This window comes from Pongo pygmaeus, chromosome 4 (genome assembly GCF_028885625.2).
Source record: "Pongo pygmaeus isolate AG05252 chromosome 4, NHGRI_mPonPyg2-v2.0_pri, whole genome shotgun sequence".
Taxonomy (NCBI): Eukaryota; Metazoa; Chordata; class Mammalia; order Primates; family Hominidae; genus Pongo; species Pongo pygmaeus.
This window is the reverse complement of record NC_072377.2, coordinates 134,669,524-134,691,461: the sequence shown is the minus strand read 5'-3', so window position 1 is coordinate 134,691,461 and position 21,938 is coordinate 134,669,524. Positions and strand designations below refer to the sequence as shown.

The window sequence follows — 21,938 nt, the reverse complement described above, 5'->3', positions numbered from 1 at the left end:
TCTCTTTCCCATGTATGTCTCTTTTCCACGTGTGTCTCTTTTCCATGTATGTCTCACTGTAATTCAGGGGGGTGCATGTGCATTGCAACGAAGTGCTTAGATTCTGGAGCCAGATGCCATGGATGGAGCCAGGCTCTGAAACTTAATAAACATGTGACCTTGGACAAATCCTTTAACTTTTTGTGCCTCAGTTTAACTATTTGTAAAATAAGAAATACAATAAATAGTATATACCTCATAGCGTGGCTGTTAGTGTTAAATGAGTATTTGTATTTGAAACATGTAGAAAAGAATGTGGCATATTGTAACCGCTTAGTTATTATGATTGTATATAATTAGTTATTATTGTTGTAGTTGTTATCTTTGTAGTTGTTGAAATTTGTTTTTATATTATTATTAATGTAGGTATTGAATAAATGAGTACATGAAAATGCTCCTGATTAAATTTGCCTTAGAAAATGATTCAAATGTGTTTACAATAGCTATCATTTGATTTCAGATCATAATTTGAAAACTAAGAAAACTAAATTACCTCTGTTGAAAGAGAAATAAGAGGCCATACTATTATGGGTAAAGCTGTCTATGAACATCTTTGGTCTTCTCTATGAAGGAAAAAAGTCTCCTTAATTTACTTATGTAAAGAAGTTACTTCAATCTGAAAGTTATTTTGTTCTCATTATGCTACTACATTTTTTTTTTATGAGAAAGGATCCTCTAACTTGGAAAAATCTGTTTGTATCTCTTCTTAGATATGAGATCAAGGAGGATTTGGGAGAATGAGGCATTCCTTTACCAGGAAGTGAAGACTCTGCAAATTAGAAAAATTATGAAGGCATGTAAGAAAATAAAAAATCATTTAAGTGGTGTACAATATAATGGTGAATATGCACCTATAGGTTCAGTAATTTGCTTTGCAAATATTTAAACCCATTTTATTTTCGATGATTTAGTTATGTAACTAAATGGAGAGTCTTATTGTCCTTAATGAAAATGATTAATAATCTTTCTTTTATAAGACTAGTGAATATAAAAATTCTAAGTAAAATAGTGAATTTTCAAATTAACACAATTGTTTGCCCTCAATTATTGTCTGCAGATATTAACAGTAAGATTCTTAACATGTGCCCTACTTCTCTGGTAATAATGGTAAAATTTAAAAAAAGCCTGATTCTCAATATAAAAGAAAATAAATAACTTGAGGGAAAATAAACATACATATTTCATTCTATAATTATGGAAAGAATGAGAACATGTTAAAGAGTGTATATAGCTTGTATAAATTGTTTAAAGCAATGATCTGGTATAAGAATAATAAGGTATGCTCTTCTTCATATCATGTATGCATATTTTTCATATAAAATAAGAACATTCTGCCACTGAGATTTCTAAAAATAATAACACCTTGATAATAGATATATCTGATCTATAAACTCTGCTTTTAAATTCACTATACAACGTGTGATAAAATTGCATGAAACTAAATCCCTGTGTGTATACATGCACACAAACACCCATACACAGAGTACTTGCAAAACTAAGAAAATTTGAATAAATCAGTGGATTATATCCATGTCCTGGTTGTGAATATAGTTTTGCGAGATGTTATCAGTGAGAAAAACTGGATAAAGGACACATGGAATCTCTTGGTTTTTTTTTTTTTACAACTGTATGTGAATTGATAATTATTTCCAAACAAAAGGTTAAATTTTAAAAATTATGATGCAAAAAATAAAATATTTTGTCTCTTGTCTCTCTCTCTTTTTTGTTTTGAAGGAAATCCCTCCCCAAATATATTAGTAGCAGTGTTAAAAACGTGTAGTCCAAAGGCTATAGATGTGATTTTTGTTGCTGCCTTTTTTCTTGGTGAGTCCAGTATTTTGAATAAATTTGAATTTGAAAGATAATAAGCGATCAGTGCATTTTCAAGTTTCTTTCAGTCCCATCAAATTTCTCCATGTTTGTTATAAATTTAAGTTGTCATAAATTTAAGTTTCCTGAAAGCATTTTATGTTTGTGAATAACCTTTTAAAGTAACTTTTAAAAAATCTTAAAATTTCTTTTCCTTTTGAAATCCTATCACTTGCTACAATATGGATGAATCTTGAGGACATTATACTAAGTGAAATATGCCAGTCACAAAAAGACAAATACTCTATGATTCCACTTATAAGAAATATCTAAAGTAGTCAAATTTATAGAAATAGAAAATAGAATGGCAGTTGCCAGGGGCTGGAGTGAGAAGAAAATGGGGAGTTGCTGTTCAGGCACGGAGTTTCAGTTTCGCAAGATTAAAGAGTTCTACAGAAGCATTGCACAACACATTAATATAGCTGACACTACCAAATTGTACACTTCAAAAGAGTTACATGTGGCCAGGCACAGTGGTTCATGCCTGTAATCCCAGCACTTTGGGAGGCCAAGACAGGCAGGTCGCTTGAGTCCAGAATATTGAGACCAGCCTGGGCAACATGGTGAAACCCCATCTCTACAAAACAGAAAAATTAGCTGGGCATGGTAGCACACACCTGTAGTCCCAGCTACTTGGGAGGCTGAAGTGGGAGGATGGTTTGAGCCTGGGAGGTTGAGGCTGCAGTGAGTTGAGATGGTGCCATTGCACTCCAGCCTGGGTGGCAAAGTGAGCCCCTGTCTCAACTGTCTCAAAAAAAAAAAAAAAAAAAAAAGAGTTAAACAATAAACTATTCTTTTTCTTCAGTTTTTATTTTACACAACTTTCATCTTTTCCTAAAAGTGAAGGCATATCACACTCTGGCCAATTAATATGCTTTGTTATAAATGTTTCCTTCTGGATTAGTTTTATTCATGGGCAAGATCTCTCTTGTAACAGGAAAAAAATGGTTGCCTTTGACCATAGGCTCATATTTTGCACACTATAATCCTGGAGAAAGAAAAGCAGACCTCACCACCCAGACAGGGCAGAGAAGTGACATAAGAAAAACTGAGTGCTATTGAGAGCACTGAACACAGCACTGAGCTATGCCTCAGGCCAGAGCACACTCAGACTTTCTGGCTTCCTAGGACTATAGTATCTTCTTTATTCCAGTTAGTTTAGCTGTGGTTCTGTCACTTGCACCACAAAGCATCCTGTCAAAAGCAACCTGATAAGTGAAGTTGCAATTTCAGCTCTGTACTAATGCTCTGTATGATTTTGAAGAAGGTTTGCCTTCTGTTTAATTAGTTAGTTCAGTCTTGGTTGAAATCCAAGTAACAATCTGATATGGATAATCTGCACCATTAAAACTGACACATTTTTTCCTGTTTCATTTTTTTTAGCTATTTTAGTTTTTAGAAAACCTGTCAGACAACACAGAAAATAGCTTGCAGATAGCAACTCTTATATGTGATAAAGATTACTTAGAAAGATATATTCTATACAACTTAAAAACACTTTCAGACAACATGGAAAATAGCTCATAGATATTAACTCTCAGTCATTGATATAGATTTCTCAGCAGAGTATATTCTGGACACCTGATGTCTTAGACAAATACCAAAGAGATTAAAAATCTTAAAGAAATCACTAAGTTCATCAGATTTGTTTATAATGGTATAACGACACATAATAATTTGTTAGTTTAAATAAACCCTTATGCCTTAATTAAAACTACCCTTTTAGAACTAAAATATTACTCTAATAAGAAAAAAAACTAATGATAACTGAACTTAACTGCTCATCTATCTGCCTGATTTAGCCTGACATACACATATTCAGAGTGACTATATATATATATTGCCTGAGATATAGTTAAGAAAACACTAGATGATTGTTAAAATCTACACATTTCTCTTCCTCTGTATACTTTTAAAAAATTTGGTAAACTTTCAAGTAGAATTTTACATTTATTTTTTCCCTAAACATTTTAAGTACTCACTATTTATTACAAAGAAGAGGTAAAGAAGAATATTAGGTTTGTGAGTTGCCATTTTGCAAACACGCACACACCCTTTATTCATGTAATACCAATATAACGACTCCCTTCACTAGTGATTTCATTTCCTTGTAAATGATTGGTTCAGAGCATAACTAACAATAGACAAAGGGAAGTTATCATTTCCAAACTAGGCTTTCAAGACCTCTGAAAAACAAAACGTAAAGTAATAGTTACTCAAACGACTCAACAAGAAAAAAAAAAAACTTGATTAAAACTGGGCAAAGGATATGAACAAACATTTCTCAAAAGAAGAAATACAAACAGCCAACAAACACATGAAACAATGATCAACATCACTAATCATCAGAGAAATGCAAATTAAAACTACAATGAGATATCATCTTACACCAGTCAGAATAGCTATTATTAAAAAGTCAAAAAACATGTTGGCATGAATGCAGATAAAACAGAATGCTCATACACTGTTGGTGGGAATGTAAATTAGTTCAACATCCATGGAAAACAGTATGGAACTAAAACAGTAAAGAACTAAAAACAGAACTACCATTATACCCAGCAATCCTACTACTGGGTGTCTATCCAAAGGAAAATAAATAATTATATACAAAGATACCTGTGCCTGTATGTTAATCACAGCATTGTTAACAATAGCAAAGTCATGGAATCAACCTAAGCGTCCATCAACAGTTGACTGGATAAAGAAAATGTGGTATATACACAGCATGGAATACTATGCAATTACAAAAAAGAATGAAATCATGTCCTTTGCAGCAACACTGGGTGCAGCTGGAGGCCATTATCCTAAGTGAACTAACTCAGAAACAAGAAACCAAATACCACATGTTCTTTCTTATAAGTGGGAACTAAACAATGGGAACACATGGATATAAAGATGGAAATAATAGATACTAGGGACTCCAAAATCGGGGAGGTGGAAAGGGGTCAAGGGTCGAAAAATCATATTTTGGATACAATATTTACTATTTGGGTAACGGGTACACTAGAAGCCCTGTCTCTACTAGTACACAACATACCCATGTAACTAATATGCACACGTACCTCTTGAATCTAAAATAAAATATTTTATTTAAAAATTTAAAAAATAAAAAGAAAGATAGTAGTTGCTACAAAATTTCAGAAGACATTAACCCAATTCATGAATGTTTTGTATCCACAGAGGAAATATAATGAGTGTATGATGTCACTGATCATGCATAAAATCATACCTCCCTTTCAGATAAAAAAGAGGAAATTACCTTCTTTCTAATTCATATGTTTCATTCCAGTTTTGAAAGCTTTCAAATACCAAGTAGATTCTTATTTAACTAATGTGCTAAAGCAAAAGCCAAAGGTTGGATTGGTTGTAATTACCAATCCAATTTTTGTTTTTTTTCCGTGCTCCCAAAATTCAAGCAACCAACTATTTAGCCTTGTGAAAAACTTAACATAAGCTTATCTAATTCTGCATAAACATTATATCATTCACTAATGTTAGAGAGCATTAAAAAATGGGTCAGATAAAGTTAGGACAAACTCAGGATTTTTTTGTTTGAAGGATAACATATACTTCTGTGAGTATCAGCTTTGGCTACCTGACAATTTCCAGTGATCATCATTTATGCTTCTGTAGTAATCTTCAGGGAAATTTGGAATGCTGTATAAGGAGCTAAAATGTGACCACCTTGCAACAAATAGGAGGGCCATTGTGCAGTGTTCAGTGTTAATTGTTTTTTGCGGAGTTTCTTATGTCATTTGGTCTATATTCGGATATACTCAGAAATGGAAATTAGGTATCACATTGTCAATATTTAAGAGTGAAAAATTTATATTCATTATGTAGGAAATGGACCTCAGCTCTCAGTACATTGCAGAGTAATAAGGTACAGAAGAGAACATAGTTCACTGCCATGTATACAGTAGATGCTGAAGAAGGTTAGTGAGATCTAATTGACAAAAAAAATGGAAACCATAAGAAAGATGACATACTATACTCTACTACAATATGATCATTTCAGTAATTTTGTCTGAACAAACCTTTCTTGATTCTATCCTCCCCAACAGTTTGGCTCCCTCTGCTACTTGCAGCTATATTTATTCATTCATTTACAAATATTTCCTGAGTTTCTAAAATGCATCAGTTACTATAGATATAGCAACAACAACAACAAAAATGGTCCTTGCCCTCATGGAGCTAACTATCTAGTGAAGGAGACAAGCACTAACTATACATATTCATAAACAGCTGTGTAATTTTGGCCAGTGCTCATTGTACTAATTATTCCATATTGTACTTGCTGCTTTACTTGATAGCATGCCTTTCTAGATGACCAGCTCCTAGAGGGTAGCCTAGGCCTAATATTTAAGAATATATTTATAATTAATTTTTAATAAAGTAACATATGCCCTCCAAAACTAGCTGATAACCAAAACAGGGAGCAAAATATTTACTGGAAGAACTTTAATTGTCTAAAAGACAATTCTCAGAATTCTGCAGTATTTCCCAAGCTTCTGAATGTTTCTTTAAGTTAAAAAATAAAATGTAACTTAAGACTTTACACATCTGTGCTGCAAAAGATTTGGCACATATCTTAGAGCTTTTATATCTTATTTAAGTAGTGACTCACAGGCCAGTACTGTTGTAGCATGACTGATGGGAGTCCTCCATCTCTTTACTATTTTCGTAATCGATGCAGTCATCCAAGCAGGGAGAAAGGGCGAAAACAGCCATCATCATTCCTGCTTTGTGGCACTGGGATGTGAAATGACTGTAGGAGTCTAAACTGATTCTAAGTCAGGCTGCACTCCATCACATTAATAATTTCTGCACAAATAAATGAAGTGCTGCTGAAAGACCACAGTAAATGAGAATGACAGCAAAGCCCAATGAAGGCCTTTGCCAGCTGCATGGAAACAAGGTAGTCTTTCATTCAAGAAATAGGACAAAACTAGTGCTTCTGTAGGAAATTTTAAAGTGGTGGAGTTAGACCTGGGTTTTGGGGACCTTTCAACTACTTAAAGGAAAGAAAAAAGAACCTCTTCAGCATATTCATCTGTTATTCTATCAGTGTGTGTGCATGTGTGTCTATTCCAGGCCAAGATCCCTTCTCTGAAGTCACAGGCTTGGTTTTGAGACCTGCTCTTCCATTCCCAGTTTGATACTGGATTAAATTTTCTTCTAGGAAAAGAAGAGCTCCTAGATTTTTTTCTACGTTATATGAAACATGCATAAATTAGTATCTGACATAGGGTAAATACTCAATAGGTGTTGTTATTATATTATTTAGTAAACTTTAAACAGTGAAATCTCTTGCACTCTAAAGCACATTTCAAAGACATCCCTTCTGCATCTGAATATCTAATTTATTAGTTTTCTAATGAGTAACCTTTAGTTGTACATAATACTTAAAGTTTTAAGATTGTATTATATATTGTAAAGTAAGAAAGGGCTTATACTTTTAGATCAGTTTCCAGATCAAGTAAAATCCAATACCCATCAATGCGTGGCCAAGATGGCCTTAACATTTCCCTCAGCTTGAAATAACTTAGGTTTCTTCCTGACTATAGGTTCCAGATCTCCTTTTTCTTAGAAGATTTACTTTATAAAACTTGCAGTTGTGAATTCCTTTCTGCCCTATTGAGATGTAAATCTTCCAGCTTCTTGCCTGCCAGTTTTACAATCTAGAAATGTCTTTCTCAAGGTACTATTAGCTATCCCTTCAAAATGTAATCATCAAGAAAGACAGCCCTCCATCTCTTAGTCTCTGTGGGAGGGTAGAAGCCTAACTTTGATAAACACCAATTAGCAAACACAGAAGACCTGATCATACCAGCCAACTTCCCCTCTAATGTCTTCCAGTACTTTTCCACTGGCTCACCCCAGCACTTAAAAACTCTCCAGGTAGTAATCACTTTACTTTGTGTATGTATGTAAAAACATCAGTTGTATACCTTAAATTTACACAATAAAAAAGAAGCGGGGAAAAAAAAGGAAAACAAACAAGCAAAAAAACTCTCCTTCCTTTTGTTTCAGTGGGAGTTGAGTTCAATCTCTCCCCTATTGTAGTAGTCTTGAATAAGTCTTCCTTGCCTGTTTACCTCCACCTTTAGTAATTTTTCTTTGATGTGGATCATGGGTAATACTTAATGAAGCATTGTGTTACATTGCTTAGATCTCATGATCCACTTAAAACTCTTTCTCCATTAGCTTAAAAAAAGAAGGAAAGAAAGGCTCAAATTAAGATCCTACTCCTTGTGGTGCAATCAAGGAGATAAGTAGTGTTTCCTTCCAGCTGATTTTATTAACATTAAAGCTTTATGATAAATTATGAAGATCCCTAGAGCTAAACATCCAATTAAAATAACATAAGCATGGCAAGATGTCTATTACAATATTTTTCTTAGGAAAAAATACCCTAATTATAGTGCTGTGGACTTCTGCATGGGCACAACACTGCTGTGGGAATGGATGGGAATCACAGTGCTAAATAACAAGTAGGTATTTATAAGATAGTGCTAACAAAAATCAAGTAAAGCCTAATCTTTTTAAAGTCAAATTTTCTGGAAATGAAGATGCAAAGACTTGAGTCTCTTTGATCTAATTACATTGATATATCCTTACTGGAGACTAAGTATAACTTACCTTTCTTTCTTATGTGTAAAGATGTCACCACAAAAAGAGTAATTTACATAACGGAAAAGGGTAAGATTAATAAAATCATTTCATGAGACCCAGTAAGTGTCCTAGTGACTCACTGTCACCATAATAGCTTTGGTAAAAGAGTAAAGAACAATTTGGGTTTCAAGTCTGCGCAGTTATCTTTTAAAATTGTTTAAATGGAGTTTTTAAATTTTTCTCTCTGAACAGATAAAATAAAATAAATGAATTATTTTTAATTCTATAAAGCAGATATAAGATGCTAAGGCAAAACTGCTGAGATTTGAGGAATAAAACTATAATTAGTACAATCAATGAGCTAAATAACTATATTTTATAAAGAAGGAAAGCTAAACACTCCAAATCTCACTAGGTTTTGGATTTGTTTTCATGGCTCTGTTTTCACTACTATTGCTCCTAATACTAATGGACATTTAAATTATTTTACATACTGTTTACATAATTGTTTAAAACAGATCAGTGTAATCAAAATATTCATGTGAATACCATCTCCAATTCTTTATATATTGCATAGCTAATCTCAATGGCATATTCATTGAGAAAATATTTCACGAAAAGGCAAATGACTCAGAATCATATTTCATATATGATTTATAGGGCCATTAGCCATTTACAAGGAAAAAATAAACTTAGATCCATACCTACCTCATATCTTATACTAAATACAGTAAATACATATACATATATACCTGTATATGTGTTCAGATATATGTGTGCACATAGATATGTGCATGTATCTCAAATATATAAAAGATCTAAATCCTACTTGGACCCTCTCCTATAAGAAAAAAAAAATACCATAAAATAATGGGAAAAGAATGTAGGTAAATATTTACCTTTTCTAAACGTGGAGAAGTTCTTTTAAAGCAAAAACAAAAATATAAAGAAGAAAATAAAGGACAAGATAATGGATTTTAATAGTACATTAACATTAAAAGCTTCCTATATCAAAAGCGACAAAGATAAAATTAAAAGACAAATTGGGAAAGTGATTTTGCAATAATGATGTCATGTCAAGAGTTAGCCCTAATATATCATTATAAATCATTATTATATCATTGCTCTCCTTTAAGCCTCATTACTAATTCCAATCTATTTTACCTATCTCTTGACTCTTGCTTTTCTTCTTCATATCTTCTGGGCAACCATCCTGGTCCAAAATCCCAAGAACTTTGTCTGCAATAGCTACCGGTCTGCCTACATGTCATCAGGCCACTCTCCAATCAGTTCTCCATGATGCAACATGAGGCATCTTTCCAAGATGGAATGTAATCATATGACTCTCCCTTCTGTCCATGCCATCCACTGACCATGGAATAGATGACTGTAGAATAAAGAGCTCTTATGGTCTGGTCCTTGCATTCCTCTCCAGGTTTCTCTGTTACCTTTCACCCTCTATACTTTACCAATACTGGCTTCTTTCTCTCCTAGTGCCTTTGCATATGCCTTTTTTTTCTACTTAGGGTGGTCTCCCATCTGTCAATACCATTTCTTTTCCTATTTAACTCTTACTCAGCTACCTCATGGACACTTTCTCTGACTAAATCAGGACTAGTATATGTCTCCTGGTACTAGGTGCCATTTTTGCCTCACTAATTAATCAAATTATAATTTTACATTTGTTTATTGATCTAGATACATCTGGCTTCTTAACAAATTCGGGAATTTTCTGAAGGATAGGACTGTGTCTTTTTTTCACCATTCTATCTCCAGTGCCTGACATCCTGTAAATGGTGCAGGGCAGAGCTGTCTGGGAAGAGAGACTCAATGCACATCACAGGCCTATGAATGGATTCTAGATTTTCAGAAAAGATGGAGTCTTATGGATCCAACCAGAATAAATCTGGTCTTTATGTTCCTGCTTTAGAGTCATCTCAATACAGTGATATATTGAAAGGGGGAAATTGAATAAAACATATACATACTATATATACTAAAACAAATAAACAAATATAGTTTCCTCTCCTGACATCTCAATTCTCTACCTTGTACAACTGTTTCCTTCCTGATATATAGACTTCTTACTCCTACAATGTCGTAGACTCCTCCTTTCTTCCTCTACCTGCGTCCTAGTCAATTTTATTTCTTTTTTACAACTGCTCCCTAATTAACCTGTTGCTTCTTCCCCTCTTATTACCTGGACCCTGGCTCAAGTTTGAATTATTACAAGTATCTTTATTATAGGGCATCAATATTAATCCTCAAGGAAGATATAGATCAAATGAAATATAGATAGAGAGTTTTTAACATTCTAAATCAGAGAGAAGCCCAGGAAAAACCAGAAGGACATCTTAACAGGGCTCTGGAGCCCATTTTTCTCCTCCCTTCAATCACAGCAGTTCTGCTTTAAGCTGTTACATAATAGGTCTCCAAGCAGTCGTTCACTTAAAGAGAAAATTCTGTCAAATGGGAAAAATCGCTGTTATCACCTGAGTTTTCACCTTCTTGCACAGCTCTGTTAATTTGAATGCTACCCATTCCTTAAATCTTGCTAGATGCCTAATCATACAGATGCATTCTCGGTCAACTCCAGGACACCATGACTCTTCTTTGCAAGGTATCACAGAGGTCACCATATCATATAGTTTGGTGTTTACTATAATGCTTTACTTTCTAATTTATTCCTCTATCAATTAGAGATTTATATGTTAGTTAGCTAGCTTAGTTATTATTTTCAATCCTCCCCCATCCACAGTTAAACTGTTAAGTTTATTTTGGCAAAGGTAATAACAAATTTTTCATTTCACTCACTGTGATTAGTATTGAGATAATTCAGTACGGCAAAATTTAATAAATGACCATACTTTTAATGAGGAAGAAAAAATAGGTTTTCTCGAGAAAAATAGATTTTTTTTTTCCTCAGAGAATAATTTAGAAGAAATGGGAGCAACTCTTTGAAACCTCAAGTTAAGAACGGTCCAGAAGTTGAAGGGAAAGTGTCATTATTAGTTGGGAGTGAATTCCATGGGTCTGGCATGTGTCATTTGTGTAAAGAAATGAAATGTGAAGGCATCCTCTTTCTGCTTAAATGTCTTCTTTGTCAAAACAAACAATTACTATATATATATGTCTATTAAGTTCTCTAAAAAGAAGGAAAATTAACCAAGAATAAAATGTGCTTTATTCTTGGTTAATAAAATATGCTTCATTTTATTCTTATTTTAATCAATACTGTGTTTCTTTGTTAAATAAAACTATGTATCTCACTAATAGTTTTATTCTACTCTTCTCACGTTTAACTTTTTTTAAGAATGATAACTTAGACATTACTTTTGTGCCCCACATGTCTGCTTTCCATGTAATCTCTCCTTAAACTTTATTTATTTTCTTCATTGGTGGGGTAGGGCTGGGCATCACGAAGTGCATGATGAGTGAATTAAATCATTCACATCCCAGAGTGCTGATTTGCACAAGTTGCACTGATTGAAAAATTGCTTGTTTCGTGACAAATAAACTTGGAGGCAATTGCAATTAGATAGAGAAAGTACAATATTGCTACATTCACATCACCTGAGTTTAGACCTGAGTTGATTGCGGCTATGTAATTTATTCCATCTGCATTGTGCCAGCCACAGTACAATTGGTATGTGGCCTTTCTACCATCCTTCAAGATTCACTTCTTAGGGTGTCCTTCCTCACAATTCTGCTCCAATGCTTCTAGTTGGAGAGAACATAATGAGAAATAACATTAAAAAAAAAAAAGATATGAGCCAGGTGTGGTGGCAGGCACCTGTAGTCCTAGCTACACAGGAGACTGAGGCGGGAGAATCTCTTAAGCCCAGAAGTTCCATGCTGCAGTGAGCCATGATCATCCCACTGTACTCCATCCTGGGTGACAGAGCAAGACCCCGTTTCTTAAATAAGTCAATTAATAAATAAATATAGGAATCTAGAGAGTTTGCTGTATGGCTTTACAGAAAGGAATATTAGGAAGCAGCTGATTTCATAAGGAAGGTCATTGTACTGAGAGTCCGTTGACCAGCTTTGTGATAGTGGGCAAAGCACACTATTTGTCTATGTCAGTCTTCTCATTTTTTTAAATGGGGAGAAAAATCATTGCTTTTTCAAATGTACAATGCTTGTATGAAGGTCAAAAGAAGACAGTTATGTGAAAACATTAAAATATATTTATATATCATACATTATTTAAATGTGCAGTAGACACAAATGGGTCTCTGGTTAAGCGTACATTTTTAAAATAAATGTTCCAACAAATCAAGGAATGACTTTTTTACACCACACGAATGTCAATAGGTAAACGGTTTATTGAGGGGTAAAATTAATTGACCAAATAATTAAATTAAAACACTCTACAAGGATAGTCTTAACTTTTCTTTCTTTCTTTCTTTCTTTTTTTTGAGACAGGGTCTCACTCTGGTTGCCCAGGCTGGAGTGAAATGGCGCAATCTCGGCTCACTGCAGCCTCGAACTCCCAGGCTCAGGTGATTGTCCCACCTCAACCTCCCTAGTAGCTTGAATTACAGGGCACGCCACCACATCTGGCTAATTTTTTATATTTTCAGTAGAGACAGGGTTTCAATATGTTTCCCAGGTTAGTCTTGAACTCTTGGACTCAAGCAATCCACCAGCCTCAGCCTCCCAGAGTGCTGGGATTACAGGTGTGACCCACTGTGCCTGGCCAGTTCTAAGTTTTCAACTATTTTTGAAGTTAAGAAGTCAAACATTAAAGTGGTGATAAGCTAGAATAAACATTCTTTATTATAACAAGTTTATAATGGTTGTAGGACTGACTGATATACCTTGTAAAATACCTATGCTAACATATGAGCAAACTCTGAATAAATTGCAAAATGTAACCAAAATTCTGAATGAGAATATAATTCTTTAATGTCTACATTAACTAAATATAATTCCTCTTAAAATAGAACGCAATTCTAGAAAGTATATTAACTTTTAAAACTTTAGAACTTGATAGGCTTTTCCTAAAACTTATGGTGTTTGCACAACACTGGTAAAAAAAATCTTGAAAAGAAGGACATCCAATTTATTTGAGTAATGTAAGGGTGTGGTAATAGTACTAGGATAGATAAATAGATCAGTAGAATAGAATGAACAATCCAGAAAGAGTACTACACGTTCCAGAAGTTTGATAAATTAAAAGGTAACATTTCTAATAAGTGGTCAAAGGATTAATCATTCAACAAGTGCTATTAAAACAATTACCTATAGGCTGGTCGTGGTGGCTCACGCCTGTAATCCCAGCACTTTGGGAAGCAGAGGCGGGTGAATCACGAGGTCAGGAGACGGAGACCATCCTGGCTAACATGGTGAAACCCTGTCTCAACTAAAAATACAAAAAATTAGCTGAGCGTGGTAGTAGGCGCCTGTAGTCCCAGCTACCAGGGAGGCTGAGGCAGGAGAATGGCGTGAACCCGGGAGGCGGAGCTTGCAGTGAGCTGAGATCGGGCCACTGCACTCCAGCCTGGGCGACAAAGCGAGACTCCGTCTCAAAAAAATAAATAAATAAATAAAAATAAATAAATAAATAATAAATGAATAAATAAAAATTATCAGTATTTTACATCACTTTCTGGAGCCGTTCCCTGGTATTCCCTCCAAAGGATTATCTGTAGTTGTAGTGAAACCCCTTTACTGGTCACACACCCCTCATCCTCCACTGAATCCTCATTTGGCAAGTAGGTAACACCGTCTAAATTAGAACTGTCCTAAACCTAGAGTTAGGCAAAGAGTTGAAAGCAGCATAGGTCCCTTCTGGCTAATGTTAGGACATTGCATTTAATTGGGGAGAAAGACTCTTCCCCTCTGTGAGAATAAAAGAATCAAAATTCTCTGGCTCTAATGCAGAAAGCATCTCCAAATGCCGAGGACACCAGGAAAGCACAGAGTAGGTGCTCAGTAAACTGTTTAGTGGATTTCAAAGGAAATAATGAAGTAATGGGCAAAGGGATGGATTTACAAAGGGAAGCAGATAGGTCTCTGAGAAAGAAATGAGGTCCAAAGCATCAGAAAATGAATGGGCCTTTGATAGGAGAAAGGGCCATTCCATGTTATAGTAAGGGGGGTTGAAAAGATAGTGGGCAAGGAGGAAAGCAGGACTGAGGATTTTGTAGTGAGGAGATGAGAAGCTTCCTATGTTACGACTTCTAATTAAGGCAAGTATTGGGAGTCAGATGGACAAGGAACTTGCTTGTTCTCAATTTAACTCTGCTTGGTTGAAATGAGTAAATCTGTGGTTCCAATTTACATAATCTTTCTATGAATAAAAATAGAATGCAAATACTCAATCTGCTCCAGATTTAGATCCAAACTGGAATGCAAAATTTGACAGAAATCATCTTCTCAGATGGAATAATCTTTAAATCGTGCTAACAGTCTCAAAACAGAGTATCTCCAGTAACATATGCCTTCTTTTTCTGTAACCTGGGTGACACCTTCAAACTCCATTCAAACCACTGTGTTACCTTTGATCTTCTTCTTCAAAAAAATGCTACTATTAGGGATTTTTAGTTAGAAATATTCTTTGTCACATTAGGTATGCACTTCTACCAAGAAGCTGTTCCATGGTAAGTACTATCAGTAACTGATTGCCTTGGATGCATTTCTTGGCTAATTTACAGTGATCACTGATGCCGATCCTTGCTCTTGCCCTTTAAATTATTACCAATATCCTAATCTCACCACTCATACCTCTAGTCATCTAGTCATGTGTATCTAAGATAAGAATAATTGATATATGCTAATTTGCTTAAAGTTATTAGACTTAATTTGCATATTACAGAGAAAATGCAACGACTAGATATTGCATTCAAACTTTCACTTCATTTATTTATGCAGCCTCAATTGGAAAAATGAAAAAAAGCACAAAGAAGAGGCTGCACAATAAGTAAAAGAAAAGTGCTTAAAACTAAATTTAAAGTGGTTTCAAGTACTACATAAAACATGCTTTTAAAAATCTTAATGCAGAATTGCGGCCAGGTACAGTGGCTCAAGCCTGTAATCCCAGCGTTTTGGGAAGCTAAAATAGGCGGATCCCTTGAGCCCAGGATTTTGAGACCAGCCTGGGCAACATGGGGAAACCCTGTCTCTACAAAAAATAGAAAAAATAGCAGAGTGTGGTGGCGCACGCCTGTAGTCCTGGCTAGTTGGGAGGCTGGGGTGGGAGGGTCACCTGAGCCCTGGAGGTCCAGGCTACAGTGAGCCATGATTGTGCCACTGCACTCCAGCCTGGGCAACAGAGTAGATCCTGTCTCAAAAAAAAAAAAAGACAAATCTTAATGCAGAATTAAGAAATAAATGTTTTAAAGTTTTTTAGTAAACCAAAATTCTGCTTGGTGCCATGGTTCACACCTGTAATCCCAGCACTTTGGGAGGCTGAGGCAAGCAGATCGCTTGCATTCAGCAGTTCGAGACAGACTGGGCAACATGGTGAAACTGCGTCTCTACAAAAAATAGAAAAATTAGGAGGACGTGGTAGCACATGCCTGCAGTTCCAGCTACTTGGGAGGCTGAAGTGAAAAGATCGCCTGAGCCCTAGGAGGTCGAGGCTGCAGTGAGCTGTGATCATAGCACTGCACTCCAGCCTGGCCAACAGATAGAGATCCTGTCTCTAAAACAAATAAATAAACAAACAAATAAAAAATAATGGAAATTCCCTTGATGACAACTTTCTTTTTGTCTGTTCATACTTAAGTAATGCTTTTCAGAAACTTGCTGCAAAAACTCTGGAATAAGTTTTCAGCTCTCCCATACTTTCCTTTATAAAAGGTCACCACTTAGAAAATTCATTCTCCCTTGACTAATGGCTGATCCTGACTTAGAATCAAAGGCTGTCCAGAGCATAGTGTTAGGCACTTTAAAGTACATCTTGTCTAGACCCACATTTGATGTTAAATGCATTTTATTTGATCTCTTTAAACTGGGAAATTGACATTAAGTATTTGCCGGGTACCACTTGTTGGCTAGGAAGTACTCTAGGAAACTTAACATAGGATATAGCTAGTTACTTGCTTCTTTAAGAACAGGATACAGCACCTCTACCATTGTTCTTCATTCAGAGCAGTGCAATGGTAGAGTTGAAATTCAAACTCTGGCATGTCTAGCTTCAAAGGCATGCTCCTGCCACTCACCACACTAGCCAGACAACTTTGATTGTCAGAGGTGTTTGTGAACCAGAGCGACTCCATTTGAATAGGGGCTGAGTAAAATAAGGCTGAGACCTGCTGAACTGCATTCCCAGTAAGTTAGCCATTCTAAGTCACAGGATGAGATAGGAGATCAGCACAACATACGTGTAATAAAGACCTTGCTGATAAAACAGGTTGCAGTAAAGAAGCTGGACGAAACCCATCAAAACCAAGATGGCAACAAGAGTGACCTCTGGTCGTCCCCACTGCTTTTTATATGCAATTATAATGCAATAGCATGCTAAAAGACACTCCCGTCAGTGCCATGACAATTTATAGATGCCACGGCAACATCCAGAAGTTACCCTATATGGTCTAAAAAGGGGAAAAATCCTCAGTTCTGGGAATTTCCCACCCCTTTCTTGGAAAACTCATGAATAATCCACCCCTTGTTTAGCATATACTCAAGAAATAACCATAAAAATGGGCCACCAGTGGTGCATGCCACTGCTCAGCCTATGGAGTAGCCATTCTTTTATTCCTTTACTTTTTAAATAAACTTGCTTTCACTTTACCCTATGGATTCACCTCTAATTCTTTCTTGCTCGAAATCCAAGAACCCTCTTTTGGGGTCTGGATCGGGAGCCCTTTCAGGTAACATGATTATTGGGATTCAGTGCCTCTCTGTTCAGTTGACTTCTTTTTTAGACAGATGTGACCCGTAGAAAATTTTTCTCTATAAACGAAAATCTTTGGTCCTTTAAATCTTAGCGACTGGTATTAATTCTAACATCTAACATTGCCAAACTCAGGTTTTATTCCTTCTTCCATATGACATGTCTTCATGTTATAGATAGCTTGGGTCACTTAGGTCTGTTGCTATGCAGCCTAAATAGTTCCTATTAGCACCCTAGTCTCTCTCCTTTAAATATGTTTCTACTGGATTGCAGTCCTATTAAGGTATAATAACCAAAAGTAAACACATAACAGCATTCCAGGTATGGCCTGAGTATCTGAGCACCAGATCTGGCTCATTGTTTTGGTCATCCCATTACTGGGTATATACCCAAAGGACTATAAATCATGCTGCTATAAAGACACATGCACACGTATGTTTATTGCGGCATTATTCACAATAGCAAAGACTTGGAACCAACCCAAATGTCCAACAATGATAGACTGGATTAAGAAAATGTGGCACATATACACCATGGAATACTATGCAGCCATAAAAAATGATGAGTTCATGTCCTTTGTAGGGACATGGATGAAATTGGAAATCATCATTCTCAGTAAACTATCGCAAGAACAAAAAACCAAACACCGCACATTCTCACTCATAGGTGGGAAGTGAACAATGAGAACACATGGACACAGGAAGGGGAACATCACACTCTGAGAACTGTTGTGGAGTTGGGGGAGGGGGGAGGGATAGCACTGGGAGATATACCTAATGCTAGATGACGAGTTAGTGGGTGCAGCACACCAGCATGGCACATGTATACATATGTAACTAACCTGCACATTGCATACATGTACCCTAAAACCTAAAGTATAATAATAATAAATAAATAAATAAAATACAGTAGATCATTATTCTCTTAACCAACATTTATTCTATTAATCTTCACAGGTTTTTAAACATGATGTGCTTGCTGTCTATAAATTTACCTGAGTCATTGATAACAGTGGGAGAGAGAAGTCAACTCTGTGTGGCTCTCTGGTCCAGACTGATACTTAACCTCAACATGTGCACATTTGGGGACCACAAGTAAGTAATTCATAAACTTATGTTTGAATCAAAGCCTCACCTCAAACCAGCCAAGTGATTTAGAAAAGGAATTTAACCTCAGTTTCTTAATCTACAAATTAGGAATGACAGTACATCCTTACAGCTGCCATAACAATGATATTTGTAGATTCTAAGAGAGTCTTCACACAGAACAGATACTCAATAAAAAGTGTTTTCTTGCTGTTAAAAAAGTTTCCATACTGTTGTCACAGAGATGGGTGTCAAAAAGCCTGATCCTATGGTTTCAGCCATCAGCTGTCTGTAGGATGTAGCTTGCTTGCCCGTAGTCAATCTAGTCCCTGTATTAATCAATTAAACCCTAGTAATTTGTTTATCTGCTGCTTAAGCAAAACTATCTGTGTCTTTACTAATATTAAGCCCTCTTTGAACACTGAGTGGAAGGATGTTGATGCTCAGAGAGCATAATATGTTTGAACTCCCAGGCTGGTGCCACAAATCCATCCTTGGCTGCCTTTGACTTGTTGTGTTCCTTCATTCAAATCACTCAGCCTTCGTCATTCCACTTTTCTGATCTGTAAAATGGTGATATTGACCCATCTCACAGGTATGCTGCGAAGAAGTGCTAATTAATAGTTGACAAAACACTTTGAAAATGCAAATTGCTATTTAAATACTAAATGTGTGTATTCAACAGATGACAAGTGTACCTTGGCATTAAGGTGGCCTAGATGATGAAATGCCTTGCACAAAATGGGGGAAACCAAATAAACAGCCTGACACCTGCTCAAAATCCATAGTCCTCTCTCATTCTATTTTGAAGCAACAAAATTTTTATGGATTTTATGACTGCAAGTTAGAAATAAGCAGTAACTTGAACGTCTCTCTTTAAAAGGTGGAGGATATACTTTAAGTGATTGTCAGAAAGACAAGTAACTAAATTGCTCAGGGGAAAAAAATTACTCCAGGTAGTACATGCTATGATAAGAAATCTGACAGTTCTTTCTGTAAAAATTCAGTATTACTAATAAAGCTATAAATGCACTCCTCATACCATAAGATCTATTGATTTGGATTAGCAGATACAGCTGCTCTCAAATGCTAAACTGTCAGGTTGAGAAAATGTTTTGAGATTGCAAAATAGATTACAAATGTACAATGATTAAAAAACAAGACTACACAAGCCATCCTACCGTTCTACTGAGGCAGCTCTTACTAGAGCTGAACAGCTGCTTAATAGAATCTCACTAACGTATGCCACTCCAGGAACTATGCGGTGGCCTTCTTCAGCTTCTGAAAAAGAAGCTGCTAAATATTCCTCAATATGACTCTTTACCGACTCGTCCAGCTTAGGATCCCTCCCTTGCTTTGAGGATATAAAGAACATAATGCCTAAACCATCTGGAAACATTTTATTTGAGTTGTCTTTTTACCCCACGAGGAGCCTGTGGCAGGATTTGCATTTTCAAGGCTTTTCAATTTTAAACAGTTAATCATCTTAGAGGATAGGGATATGCAAAGCTGGCAGTGTTTCTTGGGAGACTTGATAGAAACTCAGTAAAGGAAAAGAAACGTTTCTAGTTTGAAGTGGAAGGTTGCATTAAACATGAAATAAACACTCCATTCCTGTGCTGCCAGACTCTAAAAATAGGGCCTTGAACAGATTTAAAGTACCATTCTATGCTTTCTCCAACAAAGCCACTAGCACTATTAGCCTGATTACTGCATAAAAAGAGGGCTAGATGGCTTGCCCTTCAACTGAAATCAAAGGGCCTTCTTTTATGTGCACATTTTTTCCCCAGATGGGGGCTTCCTAAATATGTAAAGGTCCCACGTTTACTATACAAAGAAAATCTGCTGGCCCATTACAAGCTATCTATCCAGAATCCAGCACTCAGTTTTCTTGGCATACTGAAGAATTAAAACCAAAGTTAACTCTAGGAAATGCCTCCTACAGACCTCATCTTCAGATTACAGTACGTCCCGGGGAGTAGCGGTCTACCACTTAACCAATACCAAATTCCTACTGAAGAATCAAACCTGTTGGAGTTGCTGTTTGAGGTGTCAATATGGGCATCATCACAGAGTGTGTTAGAAATGAAGACTCTCAGGCCCCACCCCAAACCTAGTGAATCAGAAGCTGTAGTTTAACAAAATCCCCAGGTGATCTGGTTGCAAGTTAAAATTTTAGTGGCACAGGGTTTGCCAGTCTCTATCTAACACTCTACCTTCCTAGGAAGATCTTTAACTCCCTTAGTAGTTCTATTGTAATTATCTCACACTCCTAACAATAACATTAATTTCTCCTCTTACAATATAATATTGAATAGAAAAGAATTTCATCTGAGAGTCACACAGCAACAACATATAAACACCTCCATGTCAAAGTTAATTAACATATTACTATTAATGAACATCCACTATGTGCTACATAACCATCAGAATTGAAGAAGACACACTCTCAACCCAATGATTTAATAATGTCTAGACACATATGAATAATCACAAATGAATAATCACAACGTTGGATGGATAGACACAGAAAAACATGACATTTAAGAAGGCACTGAGTCTTTCTGAATGGGAGAAAATAAGATCATGGGATGGTTCACTGAGATAGTTTAAGATAATATTGGATTAGCTATCATAATGTTTTGTCCTCCATTCCAAGGCATGTGAAATTTAAATTAGCAAGTGGGACACACACATTCTAATACTCCAGAGGCCAGGGGCAAAAAGTTGAAGGAGATTAAGTGAAAAGCTATTTGTCTTGTGTTAAAGGAAGAGCTATTCCTTAAATTCTTGTCTACTGGGACTGATGTTAGCATATCTTGTGATTTTTAAAAACAGCCAGGGCCAGACGCGGTGGCTCATGCCTGTAATCTCAGCACTTTGGGAGGCTGAGGTGGGTGGATCCCCTGAGGTAAGGGGTTCAAGACCAGCCTGACCAATATGATGAAACCCTGTCTCTACTAAAAGTACGAAAATTAGCTGGGTGTGGTGGCGTGCACCTGTAGTCCCAGCTACTCAGGAGGCTGAGGCCGGAGAATCACTTGAAACTGAGAGGTGGAAGTTGCAGTGAGCCAACATTGTGCCACTGCACTCCAGCCTAGGCAACAGCGTGAGACTCTGTCTCAAACAAATAAACAAACAAACAAAAACAGCCAGAAATCCAAATTTCTATGGTATGTGCAATTTCCTAATGTTTGAGTAATGATTACAGAAAAAAAAATAAACAAAAAAACGAAAAACAAAAACTAAATGAACAATGAACCAAGTAAATAAAACTAAGAGCTTGCCGAGAACCAGTAGTTTGCAAACTCTAAACTCTAGCATTTTGACCCAATAGAGGCTTGGCAGCAGTGCTCACAATGGGGGCTCCATGATGATCAAGACCAGCTGTGGCACTTGCAGAGGCGACAGCACGAGGAAGCACAGTGTGATGCATGCTGAAGTAGAATCCAGCCTTCAAGGAGCTGTAAATTAAAAAGGGACTA

General features: G+C 36.1%; 1 protein-coding gene across 6 annotated transcripts in view; it reads right to left on the bottom strand.

Moving 5' to 3' along the window:
- Positions 1-21,938, bottom strand: part of CHSY3 (chondroitin sulfate synthase 3) — a 297,300-nt gene that overhangs the window by 19,237 nt on the left and 256,125 nt on the right. For 2 of the 6 annotated variants that reach the window (XM_063665475.1, XM_063665476.1), the window contains one exon: positions 2,526-2,652. The exons of the other annotated variants lie outside the window; for them this stretch is intronic. In XM_063665475.1, coding sequence (XP_063521545.1) covers positions 2,526-2,652 — 127 coding nt within the window. The remainder of the gene's footprint in view (positions 1-2,525; positions 2,653-21,938) is intronic. 6 annotated transcript variants of the gene reach the window in all.